Here is a 26,654-nt window from a genome sequence, read left to right on the forward strand (position 1 = left end):
TAATGGAGATTTTTTGGACTTCTGAGTAGAGGCGATTGGGAGGTGTTGTACGAGGTCTTATCGATACTGGAACTTATGAGGGAGAACAGACTGAGGTGTTGAGGTAGGGACTTCCGAGTCCAGGACAGCAAAAGAATTAGAGACAGGAGTGACTAGGGAAGGGGTAACCCAAGAGGAGGCTGCAGAAGATGGGACCCCAGAGGTGGGGGGACATTTAGAAACATGAGAATAAGAAATATGGGGTAGTCTCCCTTGGAGGTGTAGATGAGAAACTGCCATAGCATAGGGGAAACCACCTGCCTCTGAGGCAACGGATTTCTCGCTCATTTAAGTAAACTTGGCAATGGAGAAAGATGGGAGAGCCTCGTGAGAATTAAGGCAAGAGAGAGGTAGGCTACAAGACGTATTGCAGGTCTATGGCGCCGATGACCATTCCAATATTTCACTGGATGACCAAAACGCCAGGTGTAGGGATCACCTTTCGAACTTGTAAATGATGTCCCATTATATAAACAGATAATGGGTGGTTCATGGCAGTCGAAAGTTAATCTAGGTACATTGCAAGGGTATCGTCTCTGCCCGTAGGCAGGAAGGACATAAGTGTGTACTTTGGATTGGGAGGTCTTGGAGTTCCAGCTGTTCTAGAATGTCATTGTCACATGTCTGGACAATGGTATGGGGCAGAATGACAGTGCCACTACAAGAATTGAGGGAATGGTGCTTTTCCAATAGTGACAGGAATAGCATAGATATTTGAAAGAGGAGAAAGGACATGCACTTGGTTAGCATTCTTGACTGTGACGATGCATGTACTGCTCTTGAGAGCATGAAAGGATACATCTCTACCAACATGGTGTAGGAGTGCCTTGCCAATACTATGGTCGGAAATATAGGCAGTAGAGGAAGTCTGTCGTAAAGAATTTAGTCCATTCTGAAATTGGGTGTGGAAAGGGAGTGTGTGACATGTTGGTCTTCGAGTAGAACGATAAGGAAGAGAAGAATCATCAGGAAACTGTCATGGGCATTTAGGAGTGGGACGGGCTGGCGATTCGAAAATTGCCGCACCATAGAGGAAGAGGCCGGAAGCATAGTCAAAGGAGAGCAGAGGTCAGACATATCGAAGGAGTCGGTCAAGACCCCGGTACCTGAAGTGGTTGATGGAACAGCCCCTGCAAGAGGTACAGGAGCATTAGAAGTGTCTGAAGAGTGGTCAAAAACCGAGGCAGGGTAAGAACGGGGTACAGTATCAAGAAGGGGCCCAGGGGGAGCAGATTCATGGATTCGGGACTCCATGGTTAGATTTTTTTTTTTTTTCTTAAAAACAAACAAGGAGGGGAAACATGGAAGAATAGCTACTAGGAGGAAAAAAAGGGCCGTAAATCGACCTCAGCACCACAAGTAGTGCAGATGGGGCATGTAACTCGGTGCCATACCCTACCCGTCATACCAGTAAACCAACCTCACATTTACAGAGCCACCTCGGTGGACAAGAGAGGGTGGCCAGCACCCGCCACAAAGCATACCTCCTTTGGCTACCACCCCCTGGAATCTGACAGGCAGCCTCCAGAGATGCACTCATCACCCAAAGCCCCCCCCCCCCGGGAGACCGGAGATGGATTGCGACATCCCCAGGTGATCCAGAGTCCACGGCAAACTTCACCACCTCCAAGGACCTCAACAGAATAGGATGGACCCCGGTACCCTTCCCCCTACCTAGGAACTAGATTGCCTGTGGGAAGAAGCCCGAAGGCCAAAAAGAGGAAGAGAATAGGGGAGATGGGATAGGGTAGGGGGATTGGGGGGTAATTAGGTTCCGTCTGAGGAAGGAGACCAAAAGGTTAATTCCTCAGACCAAGAGCCTCTTCACCATGCCAAGGAGCCCCCCTTGAAGAGGACCCTGATTAAGCATTTCCAGCTTGATTTTTTAATTATGCTATTTAAAAAGTAAACAATGTTTTAAATATTTTATTATCTTTAAAATGCACAAACATTAACAATTATACAATTATAAACATTCGTACATAATGCAGCAAAACCTTTGGAGTCGAGGCCCATCTATTTATCTGGTGAATTCCTGAAAAAAATTATTTACATTAGCTCGGTATTAGGTTTCTGGACCACTAAATAGAACGTTTATAGTTAAGTTAGAAATCAAGTTCTGCCTGTGAAGGCTTTACACTAAAGTTCTAATGTTCACTACAACTGCTGAAGCTTGAAGCAACCTAACAATTACTCTTCATGTACCCAGTACCCAACAATATGTTAAATGTTCCTTTCATTGTAGATGCTACCAGTTTAAAAATCCTGTTCATTTGTTTTGCAAGTCTAATTCCCCCTCAAGGGAGGTTCCTTTAATTAAGCTGGTGAGGGGCTCTTTATCTAGGGAATTGGATCTGTGTTCCAAATCCCTGAATGCCTTCCATAACCCCTTCCCCCACACCCAAGAGCTGTATAATCCCTACGGATTTAGCTCTCCATGATAAATAATGTCCAATTACAAACAAAAATACAAAATTTCTACTCACGAGAATTCAAGCTTTCTGGTGGAACAAACTATATTCTCTGTTATGCCATTAACTCCACATATATATTGCTTGCATTTGTCTGACGAGTCGAACCACGAGTCTCCAAACTTCCGCAACACACCGGTATCGTCCACACATCCATTTAGTAAAGGATAAGAGCCGAGGTCGGTGATGTTATGACTGAAAAATTAATATTAAAATTAAAAACTAGCAATCTATGCTAAATCAAGAATTGCAGAGTCAACACCAGTTGTATTGGTCCCTTTAGAGGCTCATCCTACACTAAAGCGCTCGGCAGTTGAACCAAAGGACGAAAGATAAGACCAATGTCCTACAGCACATTTCATTAACCCTGTGAACGAAATACGTTTACATGTCTTTTTAATTCTTCCGCCTCAGGTGACGGTACAGTTAAATGGGTACCAATAAGAAGGAAAAAAAAAAGCTGGAAGGTTTCAAGAATATTAACATGTGAGAACTATAGATAAAATTCACTTCAAGTTGTATCACATACCTACAACTCCAGCGAGGACAACAGGCTCCCTCTGGAGTGTATTTCTTGCACCCGTGATGTGGTTTGGGATCGGAATAACAGTATTCAGGTATGGGCTTGATACCATCTGTCGTGCACACCAGTCTGGTGCACGGATCTTTCCTCCACACGTGTCGCAATGGATAGTAGTCATTGATATGTAGACATCCACTGAAATTACATTATAAATTTTGCTTAATTTTTTTTTTTTTAGGAATAGCATGAGGAACAACCAGAGCTGAATTAAGATTATATAGACCTCTGAGCTACAGGTACCCTGAGGACCCCAGTGATATTTTCAAAAGGAACGAAAGTTAAAGAATTAAGTTCCTTTTTTAAATTGCTAGCCACCATTAAAATTCAAACATTTGGAAACAAATTTCTCCAAAACATCAGTAAATTATAAGTTGAGAACATCTCTGGAAGTTCTCCAGCTGGCGGAGGCCCCCGTGCTGCAGCCCCTAAAGTCTGACTTAATCCGACCCTGGGGACAACAGAGCATTGTAGTTACACAATGGAAACTCCCAGAAACCACCTTTCAAAAGATATCTAATTTTCAAGACATCCACACTCAAATACTATTTTAGCTAAAAGCCCAAAGTGAGATTTTTTATAAAATTTGCCTTGTGGGTTACATTTCTTAACCGCAGCATCTGGGTTACTTTTAAATAGGAAGAGGGGTGGGGGTAGATTAATATAAAATACATGACAAACTAACGGAGCCTGCAGGATCATAATGTATGGTTTGCATTAAGTGGACTGTGCACAGGAGCGGAATTCCCTGCAAGAATACACACCCGAGGGTAGGCCTGTGTGCCCTATCCTCTAAGCCACAGGATCGTCTTTGAAGATGCATGTCGAAGGGGAAGAGACCCTAGAGAAGCCTTATGAAGCCCAGTACAGCATTCTTTTATATAGGGCTCGGGCCGCAACCTCATTACATAACCCTATACTCGGCTCATTTGTCACTTAAGCAAAAGCTTGCTGTACAGGCCACACCATTCAGCTTTTAAATCCACGACTGCCTATTTGTTACAAAGACTCAGACACTAGTCGAAAAGGAAAATATCCAATATTTACACAGGTTTCCTTAGCATAAACTCCACTACTGTAATGGGAAGCTTTGATCAAGCGCCAACATTTGGGACTACAACTATCGTGTTACTACTTTAATGGAGAAGCTTTAAAACAATAAGGGTCATACAGCATCTGGGAATGGGAGGAAACTGACCTCACCCAAGGAAACAGGTTAGTTTAAATCCCCCCTGGATTAAAGTTACTTTCACCGGGCGAGAGAAAGCTGATGAAAGTGAACACTTTCTGCACCAGTTACTCCCGCATTTTAACTTACCCTCACTTTCCTATATTCACACTTCCCAACCCCTTCGTCCACTTAACACTTCTTTCATTAATTTATTAACTTTCCCTTCCACATTACTGCGTCTAAATGGATTTTACATTAGTATGAATTAATCAGTGATTTCACTAATTTCCCCAATGAACGACAACATTTTCAGTGACTTTAAAGATATAAAATGGATATAGATGGATATGAAGCGTAAACAAGTTCCATTTTCCATAACATTTTTACAAAGATTCTCTTTAGTTAGAAGGACGTCTAATCAAAAAGTCTATCTTAAGCTTTCTAGAGAAAATCTAGTGACTGCACACAAACATATGGTTAAGCCCTGCACAAGGCTTAACCAACTATATACTTGGGAGTAAATATATACGTGGGAGCTACAATACTTGCAGATTGTAACCTGGGGAATGGTATACCAGCCTCACTGAGCAGATACAAGGAAAAAAAGTGGTAGAAATAGTGACTATTATCAGGAATACTTTGTAAATTCCAGGATATATCGCTAATTTAAAAGTACATATGTACTATTTTCTAGGTATTACGCTCCTAGGTATTAGTTCTTAAAGGTTAATTTCCGCAATTAGCCTTTAAGAACTAATTTGGATTTTACAAGCCAGTGGGGAACAGTTACGCAGCTTGGAATAAAACTGGAAATTTATATATCCTCAATATGAAAAGTATTGTGACTTACTGGGTAACAGTCCTGTACGGTAATTGTTAACATCAAACTATAAATGCCATCAAAGAGTGATTATGTATGTATGAGGTGAAAGCGTTGATTGATGAAAGTATTTTCTTTTTGGGGATTTTTTTCTTTTTGGGTCACCCTGCCTCGGTGAGAGACGGCCAACTGTGTGTGTGTGTGTGTGTGTGTGTGTGTGTGTGTGTGTGTGTACTCACCTATTTGTGGTTGCAGGGGTCGAGTCCTAGCTCCTGGCCCCGCCTCTTCACCGGTTGCTACTAGACCCTCTCTCTCCCCGCTCCATGAGCTTTATCAAACCTCGTCTTAAAACTGTGTATGGTTCCTGCCTCCACTACGTCATTTTCTAGGCTATTCCACTGCCTTACAACTCTATGACTGAAGAAATACTTCCTACTATCTCTCTGACTCATTTGTGTCTTCAACTTCCAATTGTGGCCTCTTGTTTCTGTGTCCCCTCCCTGGAACATCCTGTCCTTGTCCACCTTGTCTATTCCACGCAGTATTTTATATGTCGTTATCATGTCTCCCCTGACCCTCCTGTCCTCCAGTGTCGTCAGGCCGATTTCCCTTAATCTTTCTTCATAGGACATTCCCCTTAGCTCTGGAACTAACCTTGTCGCAAACCTTTGTACTTTCTCTAGTTTCTTGACGTGCTTTATCAAGTGCGGGTTCCAAACAGGTGCTGCATACTCCAGTATGGGCCTGACATACACGGTGTACAGTGTCTTGAATGATTCCTTACTAAGGTGTCGGAATGCTGTTCTCAGGTTTGCCAGGCGCCCATATGCTGCAGCAGTTATCTGATTGATGTGTGCTTCCGGAGACATGCTCGGTGTTATACTCACCCCAAGATCTTTCTCCTTGAGTGAGGTTTGCAGTCTTTGGCCACCTAGCCTATACTCTGTCTGTGGTCTTCTGTGCCCTTCCCCTATCTTCATGACTTTGCATTTGGCAGGATTAAATTCGAGAAGCCATTTGCTGGACCAGGTGTCCAGTCTGTCCAGGTCTCTTTGAAGTCCTGCCTGGTCCTCATCAGATTTAATTCTCCTCATTAACTTCACATCATCTGCAAACAGGGACACTTCTGAGTCTAACCCTTCCGTCATGTCGTTCACATATACCAAAAATAGCACTGGTCCTAGGACCGACCCCTGTGGGACCCCGCTCGTCACAGGTGCCCACTGTGATACATCATTACGTACCATGACTCGTTGTTGCCTCCCTGTCAGGTATTCTCTGATCCATTGCAGTGCCCTTCCTGTTATATGCGCCTGATGCTCTAGCTTCTGCACTAATCTCTTGTGAGGAACTGTGTCAAAGGCCTTCTTGCAGTCCAAGAAGATGCAATCAACCCACCCCTCTCTCTCTTGTCTTTCTTCTGTTATTTTATCATAAAACTCCAGAAGGTTTGTGACACAGGATTTGCCTTCCGTGAATCCGTGCTGGTTGGCATTTATACTCCTGTTCCGTTCCAGGTGCTCCACCACTCTCCTCCTGACAATCTTCTCCATAATTTTGCATACTATACACGTCAATGACACAGGTCTATAGTTTAGTGCCTCTTTTCTGTCTTTTTTAAAAATGGGAACTACATTTGTCGTCTTCCATACCTCAGGTAGTTGCCCAGTTTCCAGGGATGTGTTGAAGATTGTGGCAAGTGGCACGCACAACATATCTGCTCCCTCTCTAAGGACCCATGGAGAGATGTTGTCCGGTCCCATTGCCTTTGAGGTGTCGATGTCCCTTAGCAGTTTCTTCACCTCCTCCTCATCTGTATGTATGTCGTCCAACACTTGTTGGTGTATTCCTTGTTGGTGTCCCCATCTGGTCTGTCCCCCCAGAGTCCTTCCTGTCTCTACTGTAAATACTTCCTTAAATCTCGTGTTGAGCTCCTCACATACCTCTTGATCGTTTCTTGTGAGTTCTCCACCTTCTTTCCTCAGCCTTATCACCTGGTCCTTGACTGTTGTCTTCCTCCTAATGTGGCTATACAGCAGTTTCGGGTCAGATTTGACTTTCGATGCTATGTCGTTTTCATACTGTCGCTGGGCCTCCCTCCTTATCTGCGCATACTCGTTTCTGACTCTTCTACTAATCTCCTTGTTTTCCTGGGTCCTATGCCTCCTGTACCTTTTCCATTCTCTGTTGCACTTAGTTTTTGCCTCCCTACACCTTCGGGTAAACCAAGGACTCGTTTTGGTCTTCCTATTATTTCTGTTTCCCTTGGGAACAAAACTTTCCTCTGCCTCCTTGCACTTTGTTGCCACATATTCCATCATCTCGTTTACTGATTTTCCTACCATTTCTCTGTCCCACTGAACCTCCTGCAGGAAGTTTCTCATACCTGTGTAGTCCCCCCTTTTATAGTTTGGCCTGTCCCCTTCAGTTCCTGTTACCTTCTCCACTTGTAACTCTACTATATAGTCAAAACTCAGAACCACATGATCGCTAGCTCCAAGGGGCCTCTCGTAAGTGATGTCCTCGATGTCTGAACTGCTCAGGGTGAACACAAGATCCAGTCTTGCTGGCTCATCCTCCCCTCTCTCTCTGGTTGTGTCCCTGACATGTTGATGCATGTGTGTGTGTGTGTGTGTGTGTGTGTGTGTGTGTGTGTGTGTGTGTGTGTGTGTGTGTGTGTGTGTGTGTGTGTGTGTGTGTGTGTGTGTGTGTGTGTGAGAGAGATGGTGAATGTTGGAGACTGATGGTAGTGAGGAAGACGGCCAGTGGGGGTTGGGAAGAATAAGGCCCACACTGTCTGTACCGGCCAAGATTATCGTATATACAAACCTCGGAAAGCTCTCACAAAAACATCCACCTCCAGCACCTTGCGTCATGCTTCCAGTTAACTTAGAAATGATTACGTGTTATTGCATGGAATAATTAGAGGCATATGTTACGGAAAAACAATGTGGGATTAATGTTAACGAGGGACTGACCAGTCAGTGCCGCCTCCCCCACGCCACAGGGGTGGGGGGATGAGGCGCGGTGTGTAGGTGGTGAGGGAACACATGGGTACAGCAGTGCCCATACCCACTTCGTTCATGATGTACATGGGAAACAAATAATGTGTGTATTGTAAGGCAGTGTGAACAATATATAGTGTGCAAGTTCGTGTGTATTATGCTCCCCTCTCCCGGGGCTAACCCCACCCAACAACCTACGCCTCTCCCAGCAGCGGTTTTCCCCTTTCCCCTCCCAGCCCCTCAAGGTCAAGTTAACTACCTTCCACGCGCCCTACCCACCCAGTATGTCATACTCCACTCCTACAGTCTAGTCTAGGCAGATGGATGCCAGCCAGGAGGAAGCGATCAGCCAGGGAAATGGCACTACTAGGAGACAAGTGCCGGTCGTGCTTACAGCTTCGTTGTCTCAACTCGAATGGTTTCCTTCGCAAACACGGTAGCTGCCCTGGTTCAGTATGTCCTCTTGTGGAAAGTGATGATCCAGATCCACCTCAGGCACCTGAACTCACTTCAACAGACCTCATCTCATCAGATATCTTGGAAGCAATTAAATCAACAAGTACCAGGACACGCACACACATTCCCAAAGCAGCCCGTCCACACGCAGCTGGGAAACTTACAGACCTCTTAAAAAAAAGCAAACGATGGTTCCACTATCCTAAATGCTCCACCAACCATCAAGACATAGCACAACTTGCTACTTTTCGGCAATGCCTGTTTAGCAATCTTAGGCAATCTTGACACCCACGATGCCTTGTACCTTCTCACAAATTGCTCGAGTCTGCCCAGGTTGACATTTCCTAAGATGTGCACTTTCATATGATAACCCTACACTGCACGAATATGACAGTATCCTGAGGCAGATTTTTACGAAAGTACTTAACCTTACTCTAGAAGACGGGAAGTGGAACCAAGCTACACTTCCAGTCAGACTAGGAGGCATTGGTGTCTGCAAGTCATCACAGATTGCACTACCTGTTTTTCTTTCCTCGTGCATTGCATCCAGAGGGCTTACAGCAGCAATTCTCCCTGAACATCTTAGGGACAAGATTGGAGTCCAGGACCAAAAGTTCATTGATGGAGCCATGATCTGGGATAATCTAACGGGCTCTGAAACAAGACCTGCTCCCCCCAACAACTACAAACAGTCGCACTGGGATAGCCTGATAGTGGAGAAAATAGCCTCAACAATGCTTCAGTGTCAGGGAAGGATAGAGCCCACCTCCTGGCAGTGAGAGCTCCTCATGCAGGGGACTTTCTGTTGGCTGTTCCCAACTCCAGCCTTGACACACGGCTCGACCCACAGACCATCCGCATTGGTGTTGCCCTTCGACTTGCCGCCCCTATTCTCGCCGAACACAGGTGTATTTGTGGCAGTGAAGCAGCAGACCGATTCGGGTACCATGGTCTTGTGTGCCATAAATCCGAGGGAAAGATTGCAAGACATGAGGTTAATAACATTATCAAGAAGAGTCTCACAACAGCCGGATGCCCAGCAGTAAGGAAGCCACCCCAACTATGCAGATCTGATGGCAGCCAGAAGCGTCCAGATGGTATCACACTTCAAGCCTGGACAGACAGTAAACAGGTGGCGTGGGACTACACATGTGCATCTACCTTGGCTGATACCTATCTCCAATACACCAGGGAGGAAGAAGGAGCCGCCAGCTTCAGGGAGTCCCAGAAGTCTAGAAAATATGGAGAACTTGCCCATCATTATGTGTTTGTCCCCACAGGCTCAGAGACCCTTGACTCATGGGGAAAGAGTGCATCTAATTTCCTTAATGAGCTAGGCAAAAGACTCGGAGTAACTAGGGATCCCAAGGCAGCTAGTTTTCTGTTCCAGCAACTCAGCGTTGCTGTTCAGAGGGGTAATGCCTGCTGTATTTTAGGCACGCTTCCCAGTTCTGAAGAGCTGGGCGAGATTTTTGCATTATAATCAGTGACAAACATGTAATAATATGTACTAGACATGTATATCTCACATCTCATGTACTGTATACGCCATCTTTATATCAACAATGTATCTCTTAAACCTTTTGTACCGTATTATGTAATAAAATATGCCTATTGGTAAAAAAGAATGAAAAGATGGGGTGGTAGGGGAAGTGGAATATTTAAACAGCTTCAGGAAGAAATCCAAATACTCTTCCTTGAAGCCTTTTTATCCACTTCTCCGAGGCTATGGGTCCCACAATTTACACCAGAGGTGGATCCCATTATATATATATATATATATATATATATATATATATATATATATATATATATATATATATAATATATATATATATATATATATATATATATATATATATATATATATATATATATATTACAATAAATTCACTGCAAGTTTCGTGTAAAATTGATCAATATCTACTGAGGCAATCCATAACAGGAGACCGACACGTTTCTGAATACACAGTTCAAACTAAACATGGAGGACATTTACTGACCTGCAGTTCCATCTAGTGCAACATTCCCCTTCTGGTATGTAAGCAAAACAGTTCTTTTCCGGCGCTGATTTCCAAAGACAAGATTTGCGTTTTATCTCCATTCCCTTCTCGGTGCACTTCAAGACAGCACAGGGATTATCCGTGCTCATCTCTCTGCCTATCTCATAGTACTTGCCATCCTTGTAACACTTACTGAAAAATAAATACTATAGATCATAAGGTTTTCTAGTTTGAATGTTATTTTCGGTGTTCAAGATCACTAAAATAATAAAAATTATATATATATATAATATATATAATATATATATATAATATATATATATATATATATATATATATATATATATATATATATATATATATATATATATATATATATATATTTATATATTTATAGCTAGAAATTCGAATTTAATTTTCTCAAAATTAAAAACTTCCTTTTTAACTATTTTTTTTTTAGCAACCTCCAGAACTAGTTTCCTGTTTTAAAAGAATTATGTATATGGTACCGTTTAATATAATCCAAATCATCAAATTTTCAAAAGTTAGTTTGCATCATGATGACCCCTAAATTCTTTGACAAGATGAATCACTATTCAGATACAAGTTTCCTCATTTGCATTTAGGTTTAAGACAAAAGTCACTTGGAGAACAAGCTGTTATTTGGAATTTTCTATAAGTTTAGATCTTTATCTAGGCATAACTTAATAAAGATCCTTAAATTTCTATCAGATTACTACTCGACAAATCTCTCGACATCGAAAGCCCCAGTATAGAATTTCTGCAATTTTTTTCACTATTGGCAGAATGTTATTTACTTCCAGGAAGGAGAGAAACTGAGGTATTTAAAGAGCTGGTAATAAAAAGTGAAGTACATATAAACACGCACAAGAATACTGAAAGCTTCAGTCGAACGACAAATCTATGGCAATAGGTGTTGCTCCCATACCTGCAGGACCACTCGGGACAGCAGGCCCCCGGGACCACTGCCTCTTGACAGCCACTGTGTGGAGGAGGTACCCAGTAGCATTGTTGTGTTGTTGTCTGTATCCCATCCTTTGTACACTTGTGTGTGACGCAGGGACTGCTCATCCAGGAATAATGTAATGGGTAGTACTTGCCTCCAGCAACACAACCGCTACAGACAATGAAAAAACATTGAAAGTGATGGAAGAATGATTTAAATTGCCGAGGTTTGTTATGTCCCTTGCAGAAGATATAAAAATTCTTAAAGATTACTGTACAAAGTATAGTGTGACAACCCACTCATTTTACAATGGAAACTTGTTTACACACTATTTTTTTTATGCTTGTTTGGAAATCAATTAAATTGTTTCTAACATGACTGAATTGGTCACATTAGCACCTTGTTAGTGGTGTAAATTTCTCTAAACATAAATCAAAATCTCAAAATCAAGCTACTCACAGTACTTTTTTTATATTGTACAATGTGTACATACGTTGTTCAGGGTCATCAGTGTCAACAAACCTGAAACTGCGACATCCTCAACATTATGGTGGAAGAGATGCTGAGTTCTTAGTCAGAAAAGCACCCTGAGGCAGCCCTTCCTGAAGAGGCTCCTACCCCTACGCACGAAGCGTAGGGTTAGGAGCACGAAGGTGTTTAACTGTCTAAATACTCCTAATTTTTTATTGTATTCTACTTTATGAGTTCCATAAAGACTGGCTGAAAAAAAAAATTCTATATAGCAACACTTTGGTTAATAATGGAAAATAGACTGTTGAAAATTGTTGTAATGGTGCTTGTATGATTGCACGAAGCTTAATCGAAATTCCATTTTTATGTATGTTCTCATTTTTAAAACTGCGAAAATTTAGAAAATTTAGAAAAGGAGAAACCTTACAGAATGTAAGGTTTCTCCTTTTCTAAATTTAAAATAGTCTAAAAATAATCTCATTATACATAAAAAGTTAAGCTATAGTAAAAAAAAAAGTGTTCCTGGAGAAGAATGCTAAAAAACCTTAATTTCCAGTTAGGAAATTTATCAAAGCCTATTGTGGCCATCAGTGTGTAGGATGGATACAAGATCTTAATAATAGTGCTTCTAGGATCATTACTTCAAGTCTGAAGTTTTCTTCCATCAGTAGCATCCTATTATTACCTTCATATTCACTACTCTATACAATCAAAACTAAGTTTACCGATAATATGGGTAAAAAAAAAAAAATAATTTAACAACGGAAGACGTAAAAATATTTTTAAGAATTTTATCTAAAGGCAACTTTTTTTTTTTTTTTTTTTTTTTTTTTTTATTTTCCTCAACCAGGCAAGCATTGAAAGTTAACTTTCCCATCACACTACAACACAGAGTTAAGGTGACCCAAAATCAAGTGGGATTTATGGTAAAGCTTTCCCAACCACTTAGAATATAAGTTTATAATACTAACGTGAATCTTTAATGATATACAATGTCATGGAGGAGCGTTAAACCTGTAGAGATTATACAGAGCTTGTGGGGGTAGGGGGGATGGAAGGTATTCTGGCTTAATTAATGGAAGTGATCTCAAATCCAATTCCTGATATCAAGAACTCTTCACTAGCATCAGGGATCCTCCCCTGAAGGGGGGTTCATGATACACAGCATACACAAAAAACCGCCATGCACAGCTCTATAGGTCTATGAATACACAAATAACCCACACAGAGAAGACAAACTTAGGTCGACGTTTCGGTTCGACTTGAACCATTAACTAGATACTCACAAGCACGAAGGGAAGGAAGCATATATACAAGGGTAGAGGGGGTGGGAGGCATTTGTGCATCATCCCAGTCACTATATTGTGCCTTGTTATTCTTTACGTCAATTAATTTACTTGCCTGCAGTTCCATTTTTCACAACACTGTCCCTCTGGTAAGTATTCGAAGCAATTAGATCTTGGTGCTGGTACCCATGGACATGATTTATATTTAGTCTCGAGTCCCCTTTTAGTGCAAATTAAGTTGATACAGGGATTCTCAGTTCGTATTTCATGTCCAAATTGATAGTAGTTCCCATCTTTGTAGCATCCACTGTCGGGTAACAAATTTCAGACTAGCCTTGGTAAACTACTTATAATTTGTAAACTTCTTTATTGCAACGAGAAATAAACTTAAAATGGGAAGCATTCTTTGTCAAAATCATTTAACAATATCAGAATTAAAGTATATACAATTTTTAAATGCCCTACCTGCAGGACCACTCAGGGCAGCACGCTCCTTCCAGGTACAGCTCCCGACAGTCATCATGTGGCTTGGGTCCCAGACTACATTGTGGTCGCTTGCTCTTTATCCCTTCTTCCGTACACTCGTGTGTAGCACACTGATTGGTTGTCCACTTATGATTATACAAATAGTAATTCCCATCACCGTCAAAGCATCCACTGACAGAATAATGGCAATATAATGATATGTAAAGAAACATGGATTTTTGGTTTATAAACCTTAAATCAGGGAAATGTACCATAAAATCATTAAACACGGTGAAAGCAGTTGGAGAAAAAATTTCAGATATATTTGTAAAATAGGATTACATATTGTACATATTAGAGTATTAAGTATGAAGTAAATTAGTTTAGAAAATCAATAAGTTGAAAATGAGATTGTGCAACATTTGGGAATCTTTATTATGGAAAAGTTTCGCCAGACAGTGGCTTTTTCAGTCCATTACAGAAAAGAATGATGCAAGTGGAGTTTGAAGTAATTAGTCCCTCATCCTGAGGGACTGATTACCTCAGATTCCCAAATCTTGCACACGAGTCTCGGTCTTCAAGATTATTACCAAGTATCTGAACGTATTATATTTATAATATAAAAAGCGCTAAACCACAAGGGCCATACAGTGTTGCAGGGCAGGGAAGGAAGCGAGAGTATCAGTATCGGGTGGCAAAAAGGAGGGGGATGATTAGTAGGTTATGGAGGACAGCGGGGCAGTGGATAGTGCAGGGGTAGAGGGTAGCAAGTGAGGTAGAAAGGGCTGTGGGGAGTGCTAAAGGCATCATTCTGCATGCTAGTTAATAGTGGGCAGTAACAGAATATGGCTAACAGATACTGGAACCTGATAATTCTCACAGAGAGGAATAGGGTGCCTCTCCACGAGATATCTGCGAGTAAGAGGCCAATGCGAAGATGGGAGAGAGTACTCCCCCAACCTCGACACTGATGACAAGGAGACAGCCAGTAACCTATAGCCGGTTTAATAGAATGAAGTTTGTTATTGAGCAGATCAGACCAACGTTGTTGCCAATGGGTGTGAAGGTGGATAGCAATTACAGCAAAATAGTCCGTGAATGGAACACTTCCATATGAAACTGGAAGGTCATGTACTGCCGACCGCACAGCAGTGTGTGCCTGTTTATTACCCTGTACATCAACGTGACCAGGGACCCAACAAAAAACTATCTTTATGCTTGGTAGAGACACGGCATAACCAAAGTTTTATACAGAGAACTAGGGGATGAGGTTTATCAAATTTTTGTATAGCCTGTAAAGCACTAAGGGAATCTGAAACAACCACAAATGGTGACGCAGGCATAGATGCAATACGGAAAATGCTACAAGAATGGCATACAATTCAGCAGTAAAAATGCTAGCTGAGGATAGTAAATACCCACGCACTACACTGTCCAGAAACACTGCTGCGAATCCGACTCCATCAGAAGACTTAGAGCCATCTGTGTATACAAGGATGGCATGAGAAAGAGTGGAAGTGGTCAAGAAAAAGAGTGGGAAGCTACTGTAGGCCGTTGGGCTTTCGCTCAAGGAAGCGAGAAAGAACAGACTCGAACAGCTGGAACTTCCCAGGGGGGCAGGGAAAAGCGAGATGCGACATGAACATAGAAAGGTGGTAATGGAAGGGAAGACGAGTGAATGGAGGCGAAGAGAAAAGGGATGGAGTAAACAGGGGCAATGAACAAATAAAGAATGTGGAATATTTGCTTCAGCATAGAGGCTCTAAACAGTGGAAGAGAGAAAAGCACCAAGGCATAAACGTAATCCCTGGTGATGGATGGGATTAAAGCTAGAGAGAGTAGCAGGAGAGGCTGCTGAATTGATTTGGTCACCATGATAGTTTTGATAAAATGAGGGCTGAATGTAGGCGAAGGAGAGTTCGATGATCAGCTCCCCATGAAAGATGAGCAAGGGCTTTAAGAAGGTCCAGCTGGCTGTGACAAGTTGCCTTCAGAGATGTAATGTGAGGTTTCCAAGATAACCTACAGTCAAAGAGAAGGCCTAGAAACCTGACTGCATCACGTTTAGGGATAGAGGTACAAAGGATCATCGGAGATGATAGAGCCTCTAGTGAAAGTAATTTGGCGAGTTTTAGTAGTGGAAAATTGAAACCCATGCGTTGTGGCCCAATGGGAAACACGGTTGACCACATGCTGGAGAGAAACTAATGAGGTGACAGTCAGCACCTGCACCAGCAATAGCGAAGTCATAAACAGAGGGATGACCAAATTTTGGATGGAAGAAGGGAGGCCAAATCGTTTATAGCAAGGAGAAAAAGTGTTGTGCTCAGAACACATCCCAGGGCCAACTGATGTAAATGTTGTAACATCCGAATATGAATGCCGTCAGGTCCAGCTGCCGATGATCAGCAAGCCGAGTGTGTGTAATCCCATTCCGGAAGTGTGAAAGGCACATAATAAGATTCTTCATTGAAAGATTTAAAGTCTAAGGGTGCTAACTCTCTGGCAGACTTTCAGGAAAGAAACGAGGGGAATAGATGGAGCCCGAGAAATACGGACCAGATGATTGCCAATTTCAATGGCAGCATCAAAAGGGTTTGCTATAGCAACACTAGCAACCTGCTGAGCAGGAGCTGGGTCAGGAGAGTATTTACCACTCAGTTTTCGTACTTTCTTCCAGACTGCACTTATAGAGGAAGCCGAAGTGATGGTGGAAACAATCTCGCCAGCAAGTGCATTTAGCATCACAAATGACACGGCGAGTGACCGCTTGCTTCTGCTTAAAATCAAGAAGTCTCTCTGTGGTTCTATTGTACCAGTACCTGCCACATGCAGTGCATTTCAAATGTACTACCCGAGCACAAACAGGAGACCCCCATGGCACGCACTTCTGAGATTGCCTGCCCGAGGTTTGGGGTATAGAATGAGAAGCTGTTAAAACTGATGTTGAGAAGAGGTATAAAAGCTCATCAATGGAGGAGGAAGGAACCTCACTAAAAGCAGTTAGCTGCGAGTAAAGGTCCCATTTTGCTTGACCAAATTGGCAGTGTGGGCTACAAAGAGGTGGCGAATATGAAGGAGAAGTAAGAATGACTGGAAAATGATCACTGTCCTGTAAGTCCGGGAGAACAGACCAAGTGAAGTCTAGTGCAGTGGAGGAAGAGCAGATCGAGAGATCAATGCAAGAGAGTACAAGTACGAGAATCAAAATGGGTGGGAGTACCCGTATTTAAAACATGGAGGGGGCGAGAAGTGAGAAAAGCTTCCAACTGAATGCCACCTGAGTCACAGTGAGATCCTCCCCCAGAGGAAATGATGGGCATTAAAATCGCCAAGTAACAGAAGTGGTGGTGGCAAGTACGAAACAAGAAAGGCAAAATCTGGGATAGATAATGCCTGAGAAGGAGAGAGATACAAAGAACAGATCGTATACCACTTATTCAAGTGGATATGGGCTGCAGTGTAATGCAGCAAGGTACTAACAAATAGCTGATGGTACGGAATATCAATGCATAGAAGAGCACTTTCATTAAAGGTCCCATCAGAAAAAGGATCTGAACAATACAATAAGTTATAGCCTGAGATGGGATGGATAACAGCAGAGTAATTTTGGTTCCTGTAAGCAAACACCAACAGGGGAAAACAGGGAGAGCAACATCTGAAGCTCACCCTGATTACCCGAGGCTGCGGATATTCCACTGTAAATAGGCCATGATGATCAACGAGACATACCAGGAATTCACAGGTAAGGTTACTTATGGACTCGAGGGGTTAGAAAAGTCCACATATGGTGGCAGCGGAAAACGTTCAAGCAGCAAAGGAACAGAGCGCTGTACAGAAAGGAGTTGCACAGATGGAGAGGGAAGAGAAGGGACAGGAGGTGGATCAGTGTCCATTGATGGTTTAGTCTCTTCAATACATTCTGAGATAGCTTCAAGCATTTCAGAAGTCAAAGACATTGTATGGGAGACAATATTGGAGATAGGAGGAGGAGGTTGAGTAAAGATGGGGACAGCAATGGACTGTACCAAAGTAGGGAGGGACGAAAGGGTGGAGGGCACTGTAGAAGTGTGGGAAGAGAGAGAAGATGAAGAAACTTGGTAGGGGACAGGGAAGGAAGGCACCGTTCAAGGAGGATGGTGAGCCTCCAAACTATTAAGAGCTAGTGAGAGGTGAAGATACAGACTGGAAAAGTAAACTGTGGAGGGAGAAGGAGGGAAGGAGGGGTTAAATGAGATTTGAGCAATGGGGATTTTTTGGACTTCTGAAAAGTAGAGGGGCGATTGGGAGGAGGTGTTGTACGAGATCTTGTCTATACCGGGGCTTGTGATGAACACAAAGTGAGAACAGACTTGAGGTGTTGAGGTAGGGACATCTGAGCCTAAGACAGCAAAAGACAGGAGTGACTATAGAAGGGGTAACCACAGAGGAGGCTGCAAAGATGGGACCCCAAAGGTGGGGGGACACTTAGAAACACGAGAATAAGAAATACGGCAGAGTCTTCCTTGGAGGCATAGATGAGAAACTGCCATAGCATAAAGGAAACCTGCTTCTTTGAGGCAACGAATTTCTCGCTTATTTAAGTAGACTTGGCAATAGCGAGAGTAAGAAGGGTGAGCTCCTTGACAATTAAGGCAAGAGGGAGGTCGACTACAAGACGCATTAGAATGGTCATCGGCACCAGACTTGGCATTTGGCTATAGATCTGCAATATATCACTGGGTGACCAAATCGCCAGCAATTTCTATGCTGTTGTGGTGTAGGGATCACCTATCGAACTTGTAAACTATGTCCTGCTACATAAACAGAGGCTGGGAGTTCATGGCAATCGAAAGTTAATTGAGCTACATTGCAAGGGTATCGTCTTAGCCCACGGGCACAAAGGACAAGTGTCTACTTTGAGGATTGGAAGGTCCTGGAGTTCCAGTTGTTTGAGAATGTCATCGCCACACATCACGAAATTCTGTTGGATAATGGTATGGGGCAGAATGACAGTGCCACTACAAGAATTGAGGGAATGATGTTTTTTGATAGTGATAGGAATAGTATCGATATATGAAAACAGAAAAGTCACGAGCTTAGTTAGCATTCTGGACAGTAATGATGCATGTACCACTCTTGAGAGCATGGAAGGATATATATCTACCAACATGGCATAGGAGTGACTTGCCAATCCTATGGTCGGAAAGAGGCAGGGTCATAAAGTAAAGAATTTAATCCATTGTGCAGTTTGAAACTGATCGTGGAAAGGTAGGGCATGATGGGAGTCAGTCAAAACCCCAGTACCTGAAGCGGGTGATGAAACAGCACCAGCAAGAGGTACAGAAGCATTAGAAGTGTCCAAAGAGTGGTCAAAAAATGAGGCAGGGTCAGAACAGGGTGCAGTACCAGTAAGGGACCCAGAGGTAGCAGGTTCATGGATTAGGGCTTTTAAGAAAAAATAAAAATAAAAAAAAGAATAAAAAAAAGGGGGGGGGGAAACGGGGAGGAAAAGTTCCCAGGAGGAATCAAAGGGCTGGAAATCTCCCTCCACATCCAAGAGGACCTCAACACCACAAGCAGTGCAGATGTGGCATGAAACCTGTGCCATACCCTACCCTTCATCCCAGTAAACCAGCAATTCAGGATAGCAACCTCACATCTGCCGAGCTACCTCGGTGGACAAAAGAGGGCAGCCAGATATCCACCACAAAGCATACTTCCTCTGGCCACCACCCCTGGAATCTGAAATGCGATCTCCAGAGATACACCCATTACCCGAAAGACACCCAAAGCCATCCCCCGGGAGACTGGAGAGGGATCAGGACATCCCCAGGTGACCCAGATTCCATGGCAAACTACACCACCACCAAGAACCTCAACAGAATGGGATGGACCCCCGGTGCCCTTCCCCCTACCTAGGAACCAGTGTGCCTGTGGGAAGAATCCCACAGGCCAAAAAGAGGAAGGGAATAAGGGAGAGATGGGGAGGAGGAGGAAAGGGAAAAGGGAGGATGGAGAAGTGGGAAATAGGGAAGAGGGGAATGGGGGGTAATTAGGTTCGGTCTGAGGAAGGAGACCAACAGGCCAAGAGCCTCTTCACCACACCAAGGAGCTCCCCTTGAAGAGGATTATATAAAAAAAGAGCTAAACCTACAAGAGTCATACAGCACAGCAGGGAAGGGTGCAGGGTTATTGTGTAGCAAGAGGGAGAGGGATTTATCAGGTCATGCAGTGCAGTGGGGGCAGGGGACAGTGCATGGATAGAGGGTAGCAAGAGGGAGAGGTAGAAAGGACTGTGAGAAGTGCTAGAGGCATCAGAGTTTGTGCAGTAAATCAGTTACTGTCAAAAAGTCAATGAGGATCTGGGTTAAGGAAGGGTCCATCAGCAAGAAGGGAAGGTATAGTAAGGGCAGTAGAGCGGTGAGGACATTGGAGGTGAATTCTGCATTCTCGTTGATAAAGTGGGCAGTCCAACAAATATGGCTAACAAACTAGAACCTGACAATTCTCACAGTGGAACAGGGCGCCTCTCCATGAGATACCCGTGAGTAAGAAGAATGTTGCTGATGCGAAGATGGGAGAGTGTAGTCCCCCAGCCTCGACAGTGATAAGAATATGGCCAGAAACCTACACTTGGTTTTTATTTTTTTTTTATCACACTGGCAGATTCCCACCAAGGCAGGGTGGCCCGAAAAAGAAAAACTTTCACCATCATTCACTCCATCACTGTCTTGCCAGAAGGGTGCTTTACACTACAGTTTTCAAACTGCAACATTAACACCCCTCCTTCAGAGTGCAGGCACTGTACTTCCCATCTCCAGGACTCAAGTCCGGCCTGCCGGTTTCCCTGAATCCCTTCATAAATGTTACTTTACTCACACTCCAACAGCACATCAAGTATTAAAAACCATTCGTCTCCATTCACTCCGATCAAACACGCTCACGCATGCCTGCTGGAAGTCCAAGCCCCTCGCACACAAAACCTCCTTTACCCCCTCCCACCAACCTTTCCTAGGCCGGCCCCTACCCCGCCTTCCTTCCACTAAAGACTGATACACTCTTGAAGTCATTCTGTTTCGCTCCATTCTCTCTACATGTCCGAACCACCACAACCCTTCCTCAGCCCTCTGGACAACAGTTTTGGTAATCCCGCACCTCCTCCTAACTTCCAAACTACGAATTCTCTGCATTATATTCACACCACACATTGCACTCAGACATGACATCTCCACTGCCTCCAGCCTTCTCCTCGCTACAACATTCATCACCCATGCTTCACACCCATATAAGAGCGTTGGTAAAACTATACTCTCATACATTCCCCTCTTTGCCTCCAAGGACAAAGTTCTTTGTCTCCACAGACTCCTAAGTGCACCACTCACCCTTTTCCCCTCATCAATTCCATGATTCACCTCATCTTTCATAGACCCATCCACTGACACGTCCACTCCCAAATATCTGAATACATTCACCTCCTCCATACCCTCTCCCTCCAATCTGATATCCAATCTTTCATCACCTAATCTTTTTGTTATCCTCATAACCTTACTCTTTCCTGTATTCACTTTTAATTTTCTTCTTTTGCATACCCTACCAAATTCATCCACCAATCTCTGCAACTTCTCTTCAGAATCTCCAAAGAACACAGTGTCGTCAGCAAAGAGCAACTGTGACAACTCCAACTTTGTGTGATTCTTTATCTCAACTCCACGCCTCTTGCCAAGACCCTCGCATTTACTTCTCTTACAACCCCATCTATAAATATATTGGACCACGGTGACATCACACATCCTTGTCTAAGGCCTACTTTTACTGGGAAATAATTTCCCTCTTTCCTACATACTCTAACTTGAGCCTCACTATACTCTTAAAAACTCTTCACTACTTTCAGTAACCTACACCATACACCTGCAACATCTGCCACATTGCCCCCCTATCCACCCTGTCATACGCCTTTTCCAAATCCATAAATGCCACAAAGACCTCTTTAGCCTTATCTAAATACTGTTCACTTTTGTATTTCACTGTAAACACCTGGCCCACACACACGCCCTACCTTTCCTAAAGCCTCCTTGTTCATCTGCTATCCTATTCTCCGTCTTACTCCTAATTCTTTCAATAACTACCATACACTTTACCAGGTACACTCAAACTCATCCCCCTATAATTTTTGCACTCTCTTTTGTCCCCTTTGCCTTTATACAAAGGAACTATGCATGCTCTCTGCCAATCCCTAGGTACCTTACCCTCTTCCATATATTTATTAAATAATTGCACCAACCACTCCAAAACTATATCCCCACCTGCTTTTAACATTTCTAGCTTTATCCCATCAATCCCGGCTGCCTTACCCCTTTTCATTTTACCTACTGCCACACGAACTTCCCCCACACTCACAACTGGCTCTTCCTCACTCCTACAAGATGTTATTCCTCCTTGCCCTATACAAGAAATCACAGCTTCCCTATCTTCATCAACATTTAACAATTCCTCAAAATATTCCCTCCATCTTCACAATACCTCTAACTCTCCATTTAATAACTCTCCTCTCCTATTTTTAACTGACAAATCCATTTGTTCTCTAGGCTTCCTTAACTTGCTAATCTCACTCCAAAACTTTCTTATTTTCAACAAAATTTGTTGATAACATCTCACCCACTCTCTCATTTGCTCTCTTTTTACATTGCTTCACCACTCTCTTAACCTCTCTCTTTTTCTCCATATACTCTTCCCTCCTTGCATCACTTTTACTTTGTAAAACTTCTCATATGCTAACTTTTTCTCCCTTACTACTCTTTTTACATCATTCCACCAATCGCTCCTCTTCCCTCCCGCACCCACCTTCCTGTAACCACAAACTTTTGCTGAACACTTCAACACTACATTTTTAAACCTACCCCATACCTCTTTGACCCCATTGCCTATGCTCTCATTAGCCCATCTATCCTCCAATAGCTGTTTATATCTTACCCTAATTGCCTCCTCTTTTAGTTTATAAACCTTCACCTCTCTTCCCTGATGCTTCTATTCTCCTTGTATCCCATCTACCTTTTACTCTCAGTGTAGCTACAACTAAAAAGTGATCTGATATATCTGTGGCCCCTCTATAAACATGTACATCCTGAAGTCTACTCAACAGTCTTATCTACCAATACATAAACAAACTACTGTCATTTCGCCCTACATCATATCTTGTATACTTATTTATCCTCTCTTAAAATATGTATTATCTATAACTAAACCCCTTTCTATACAAAGTTCAATCAAGGGGCTCCCATTATCATTTACACCTGGCACCCCAAACTTACCTACCACACCCTCTCTAAAAGTTTCTCCTACTTTAGCATTCAGGTCCCCTACCACAATTACTCTCTCACTTAACATCTACCAAAATCTCTCTCCTCTACATTCCTCTCTTCTCCAGGTGAATACACGCCTATTATGACCCACTTTTCGCATCCAACCTTTACTTTAATCCACATTATTATTATTATAATCAAAAAGAAGCGCTAAGCCACAAGGGCTATACAGCGCTTTAATCCACATAATTCTTGAATTTACACATTCATATTCTCTCTTTCTCCTTCCATAACTGATCCTTCAACATTACTGCTACCCCTTCCTTTGCTCTAACTCTCTCAGATACTGCAGATTTAATCCCATTTATTTCCCCCCACCGAAACTCCCCTACCCCCTTCAGCTTTGTTTCGCTTAGGGCCAGGACATCCAACTTCTTTTCATTCATAACATCAGCAATCATCTGTTTCTTGTCATCCGCACTACATCCACGCACATTGGTTTAACATAATGCAATTTGTGATGTAGCAGTGCAGACCAACGTTGATGCCAATGAGTGCAAAGGTGGGTAGCAATTACAGCAAAATAGTCTGTGAATGGAACACCTCTATACGAAACTGGGAGGTCATGTACTGCTGACCGTGGAGCAGTGTCTGCCTGTTCATTGCCCTGTACATCAACATGACCGGGGACCCAACAAAAAACTATCTTTGTGCTTGCTAGAGATACGGTGTAACCAAAGTTACAGGGGATGAGGCATCAAATTGTCTTTTAGCCTGTATAGCACTAAGGGAGTTAAACTACCACAAATGGCGACAGGCATAGATGCAGTACAGATAAGTGCTACGAGGATGGCATACAATTCAGTCGTAAAAATGCTAGCCGAGAATAAATGCCCTCTCACAACGCTGTCCGGAAACACTGCTGTAAATCCGACGCCATCAGAAGACTTGGAGACATCGGTGTATACCAAGGTGGGTAGAGAAAAGTTAGATGCTACATGAACATGGAAAGGTGGTAACTGAAGAGAAGACGAGTGTGAATGTAGGCGAAGAGAAAAGGTACTTTGTAATAAAAAAAAAGTTGGAGGTAGTAGGATTTTAGACAGCAGCCGCCCAGGGAAGTACTACCGTTGTGCCAAGCGAGTGTAAAACGGAAGCCTGTAATTGCCTTACACGATGGTAGAATTGCTGGCATCTTTTTTTTTTGTCCTATAAACATGCAAGATTTCAGGCAAGTCTTGCTACTTCTACTGACACTTAGGTCATACTACACATGGATGTACAAGCATATATATACACACCCCTCTGGGTTTTCTTCTATTTTATTATTAGTTCTTGTTCTGGTTATTTCCTCTTATCTCCATGGGGAAGTAGAACAGAATTCTTCAAGCCATGCGTGTTGCAAGAGGTGACTAAAATACCAGGAGCAAGGGCACTAGTAACCCCTTCTCCTGTACACATTACTAAAGTTCAAAAGGGAAACTTTTTTCTTTTTGGGCCACCTTGCCTCAGTGGGATATGGCCGGTGCATTGAAAGAAAAAAAAGTAAGTGTTAAAATTTGTGCTCCTAGTTAAATTATGCAGCTGAACAGCTCCCAGGCATCAGAGATGAGCGAATCAGTCGTCTTGAACCTAGTGTAAAAGTGCATCAACCAGTTGGTCAAAATTAGCAGACTTTTTCGATTATATTAATCCTCAACAGCAGAACTGACATCACTGTTCATTATAAATTTACCATTGTATTGCTGATATGTGAAATTACAGAGTTAATCGAGTTTCAGTGTATTGTCGACGTCAAGTTCAACACGCGATGCATATTTTAAGATACATCAGGCAGAAGTCATTATCATGGCCAAAATGGAATTACAAGTTACTAATTCCAGCAGGTCACAGTTCTAACCTAAAGAGTTATAGCTACTAAAGTGTCCTTGTCTTCTAATAAATGCTTATGATTATTTGTGATCATAATCCAACTTGGGTCTGTCAATAAATAGGTGTATAATTCTAGCTATCAGTTTCAGTTCTTGGATTGGCCACTTCCGGTTGATTACATTGCACTGCGAAACTGGTATGTGCGATAAACACTGTAGCCTATTTCTTAGTATAGTCAGGTCAATGTGGGCGACTCCTACACATTCCTTCCACCCCCTCCCTCCCGACACTGAGGCTTTTCATGAGCCCCTGATTTTTCACAGATTTCCTCAAGTATTCCATTACTCTAAGTACAGATTCAGTAGCTATGGCAGCTTCAGAAGTTTTCTTAAAACAGACCTGAAGTTACTATTATTTGGGTATTACCATCTCAGGATGACTGGGAGGATTAGTTAGGGGGGGGGATGGAAAGACAAATAATAACAGATGCGAATTCTCCAGGGTCCTGCCTATTAAGTGTAGGCAGGCCCTGCTTATACAGCGAGTTAGGTTCTGGCTACTGTTGTAAATCAAAAAAAAAAAAAAAAACTAAAGTGAAACAGCTTTTTTCACTTTCAAATGTGTATAAAAGCCTGATAACATGTTTAAGCAATCATATATTAAGTGAGAAATGCATATACAGTACACACATTGTGGAAAAAGACACTTATGTACAGTTCAGGACGATTGAGACACTTATGCAGCATATGGAAATCTTATGCTGCATAAGTGTCTCAATCTTCAACTTGTCGGTTTTTCAAACCATTCATCACACAGTTCAGGACATTTATTAAAGGAAACGTTTCGCCACGAGTGGCTTCTTCAGTCCTAATACAGAGAAAACTAAGAAAACACACATATATATAGTGGCGGGAGTTTAGTTTTAGTTTTAGTTAGTTTTCTCTGTATTAGGACTGAAGAAGCCACTCGTGGCGAAACGTTTCCTTTAATAAATGTCCTGAACTGTACATAAGTGTCTTTTTCCACATCTTGTCGGTATCACCATACCATTTCCTCAGTACACACATTACTTAAAATATTTTCGTCCATAGCTGAGCGAGTGGCGAATATATTTATTGTAGGAAGTCTCGAAAATGAAGAATGGGTATAACAGAGCTGCTGAATTACTGAAACGCCGTAAAACGGGACCCTCCTGTACTGCTGCTGTCCATACTGCAACTGTCAGCTACAAATCCTTACTCTTATGTAACTTCATCAAGACATTAAAAAATGCACTTTCCCAAAGTACTACAGATAAATTTTAATTAGAATTATTCGATTTATCTAATATTTCAAAGGACATGTGATGAAAGAAACTGCAAAAAAATTGGCTCATTCATGTCAAATAGTGAATTAAATTAATATAAAAACGATATTCTCATACCTGCAATTCCATTTTGGACAGCATTCTCCCTGTGGTGAATATTTGAGACAATTAGGATGACGAGGATAAACTGTACTGCATTCCACAGGCTTCGTCTGAAATCCATTTTCTGTGCACACGGATAATGAACACGGGTCACTTGTGTTCAAGGTTTTGCCAACATCTTCCTTGGTCTTGCACTCTCCAACACTAGGCTGAGGGTCATTCTTACCGTGGAGAGAAGTTAGAAGGTTCTGAATTGCCTTGACAGGCTTCCAAGAGATCCATGACAATGGCTTCCATTTATGCTGAGCCACCTGGATAAATCGGGAAGTCGTTGCACCGCTTGGTTTATCATCCACTCT

At 42.6% G+C, this 26,654-nt stretch overlaps 1 protein-coding gene across 2 annotated transcripts in view; it reads right to left on the reverse strand.

The window, feature by feature from the left end:
- Positions 1 to 1,949: 1,949 nt before the first annotated feature.
- Positions 1,950 to 26,654, reverse strand: part of LOC128701505 (kielin/chordin-like protein) — a 45,457-nt gene continuing 20,752 nt past the window's right edge. For both annotated transcript variants that reach the window (XM_053795206.2, XM_070101736.1), the window contains exons 7-14: positions 26,311 to 26,652; positions 13,735 to 13,926; positions 13,385 to 13,576; positions 11,495 to 11,683; positions 10,546 to 10,737; positions 3,040 to 3,228; positions 2,526 to 2,705; positions 1,950 to 2,074 (exon numbers count right to left, since the gene is read on the reverse strand). In XM_053795206.2, coding sequence (XP_053651181.2) covers positions 2,056 to 2,074; positions 2,526 to 2,705; positions 3,040 to 3,228; positions 10,546 to 10,737; positions 11,495 to 11,683; positions 13,385 to 13,576; positions 13,735 to 13,926; positions 26,311 to 26,652 — 1,495 coding nt within the window. In that variant the 3' untranslated portion in view covers positions 1,950 to 2,055. The remainder of the gene's footprint in view (positions 2,075 to 2,525; positions 2,706 to 3,039; positions 3,229 to 10,545; positions 10,738 to 11,494; positions 11,684 to 13,384; positions 13,577 to 13,734; positions 13,927 to 26,310; positions 26,653 to 26,654) is intronic.

The sequence above is a fragment of the Cherax quadricarinatus genome, chromosome 78, assembly GCF_038502225.1.
Source record: "Cherax quadricarinatus isolate ZL_2023a chromosome 78, ASM3850222v1, whole genome shotgun sequence".
Taxonomy (NCBI): domain Eukaryota; kingdom Metazoa; phylum Arthropoda; class Malacostraca; order Decapoda; family Parastacidae; genus Cherax; species Cherax quadricarinatus.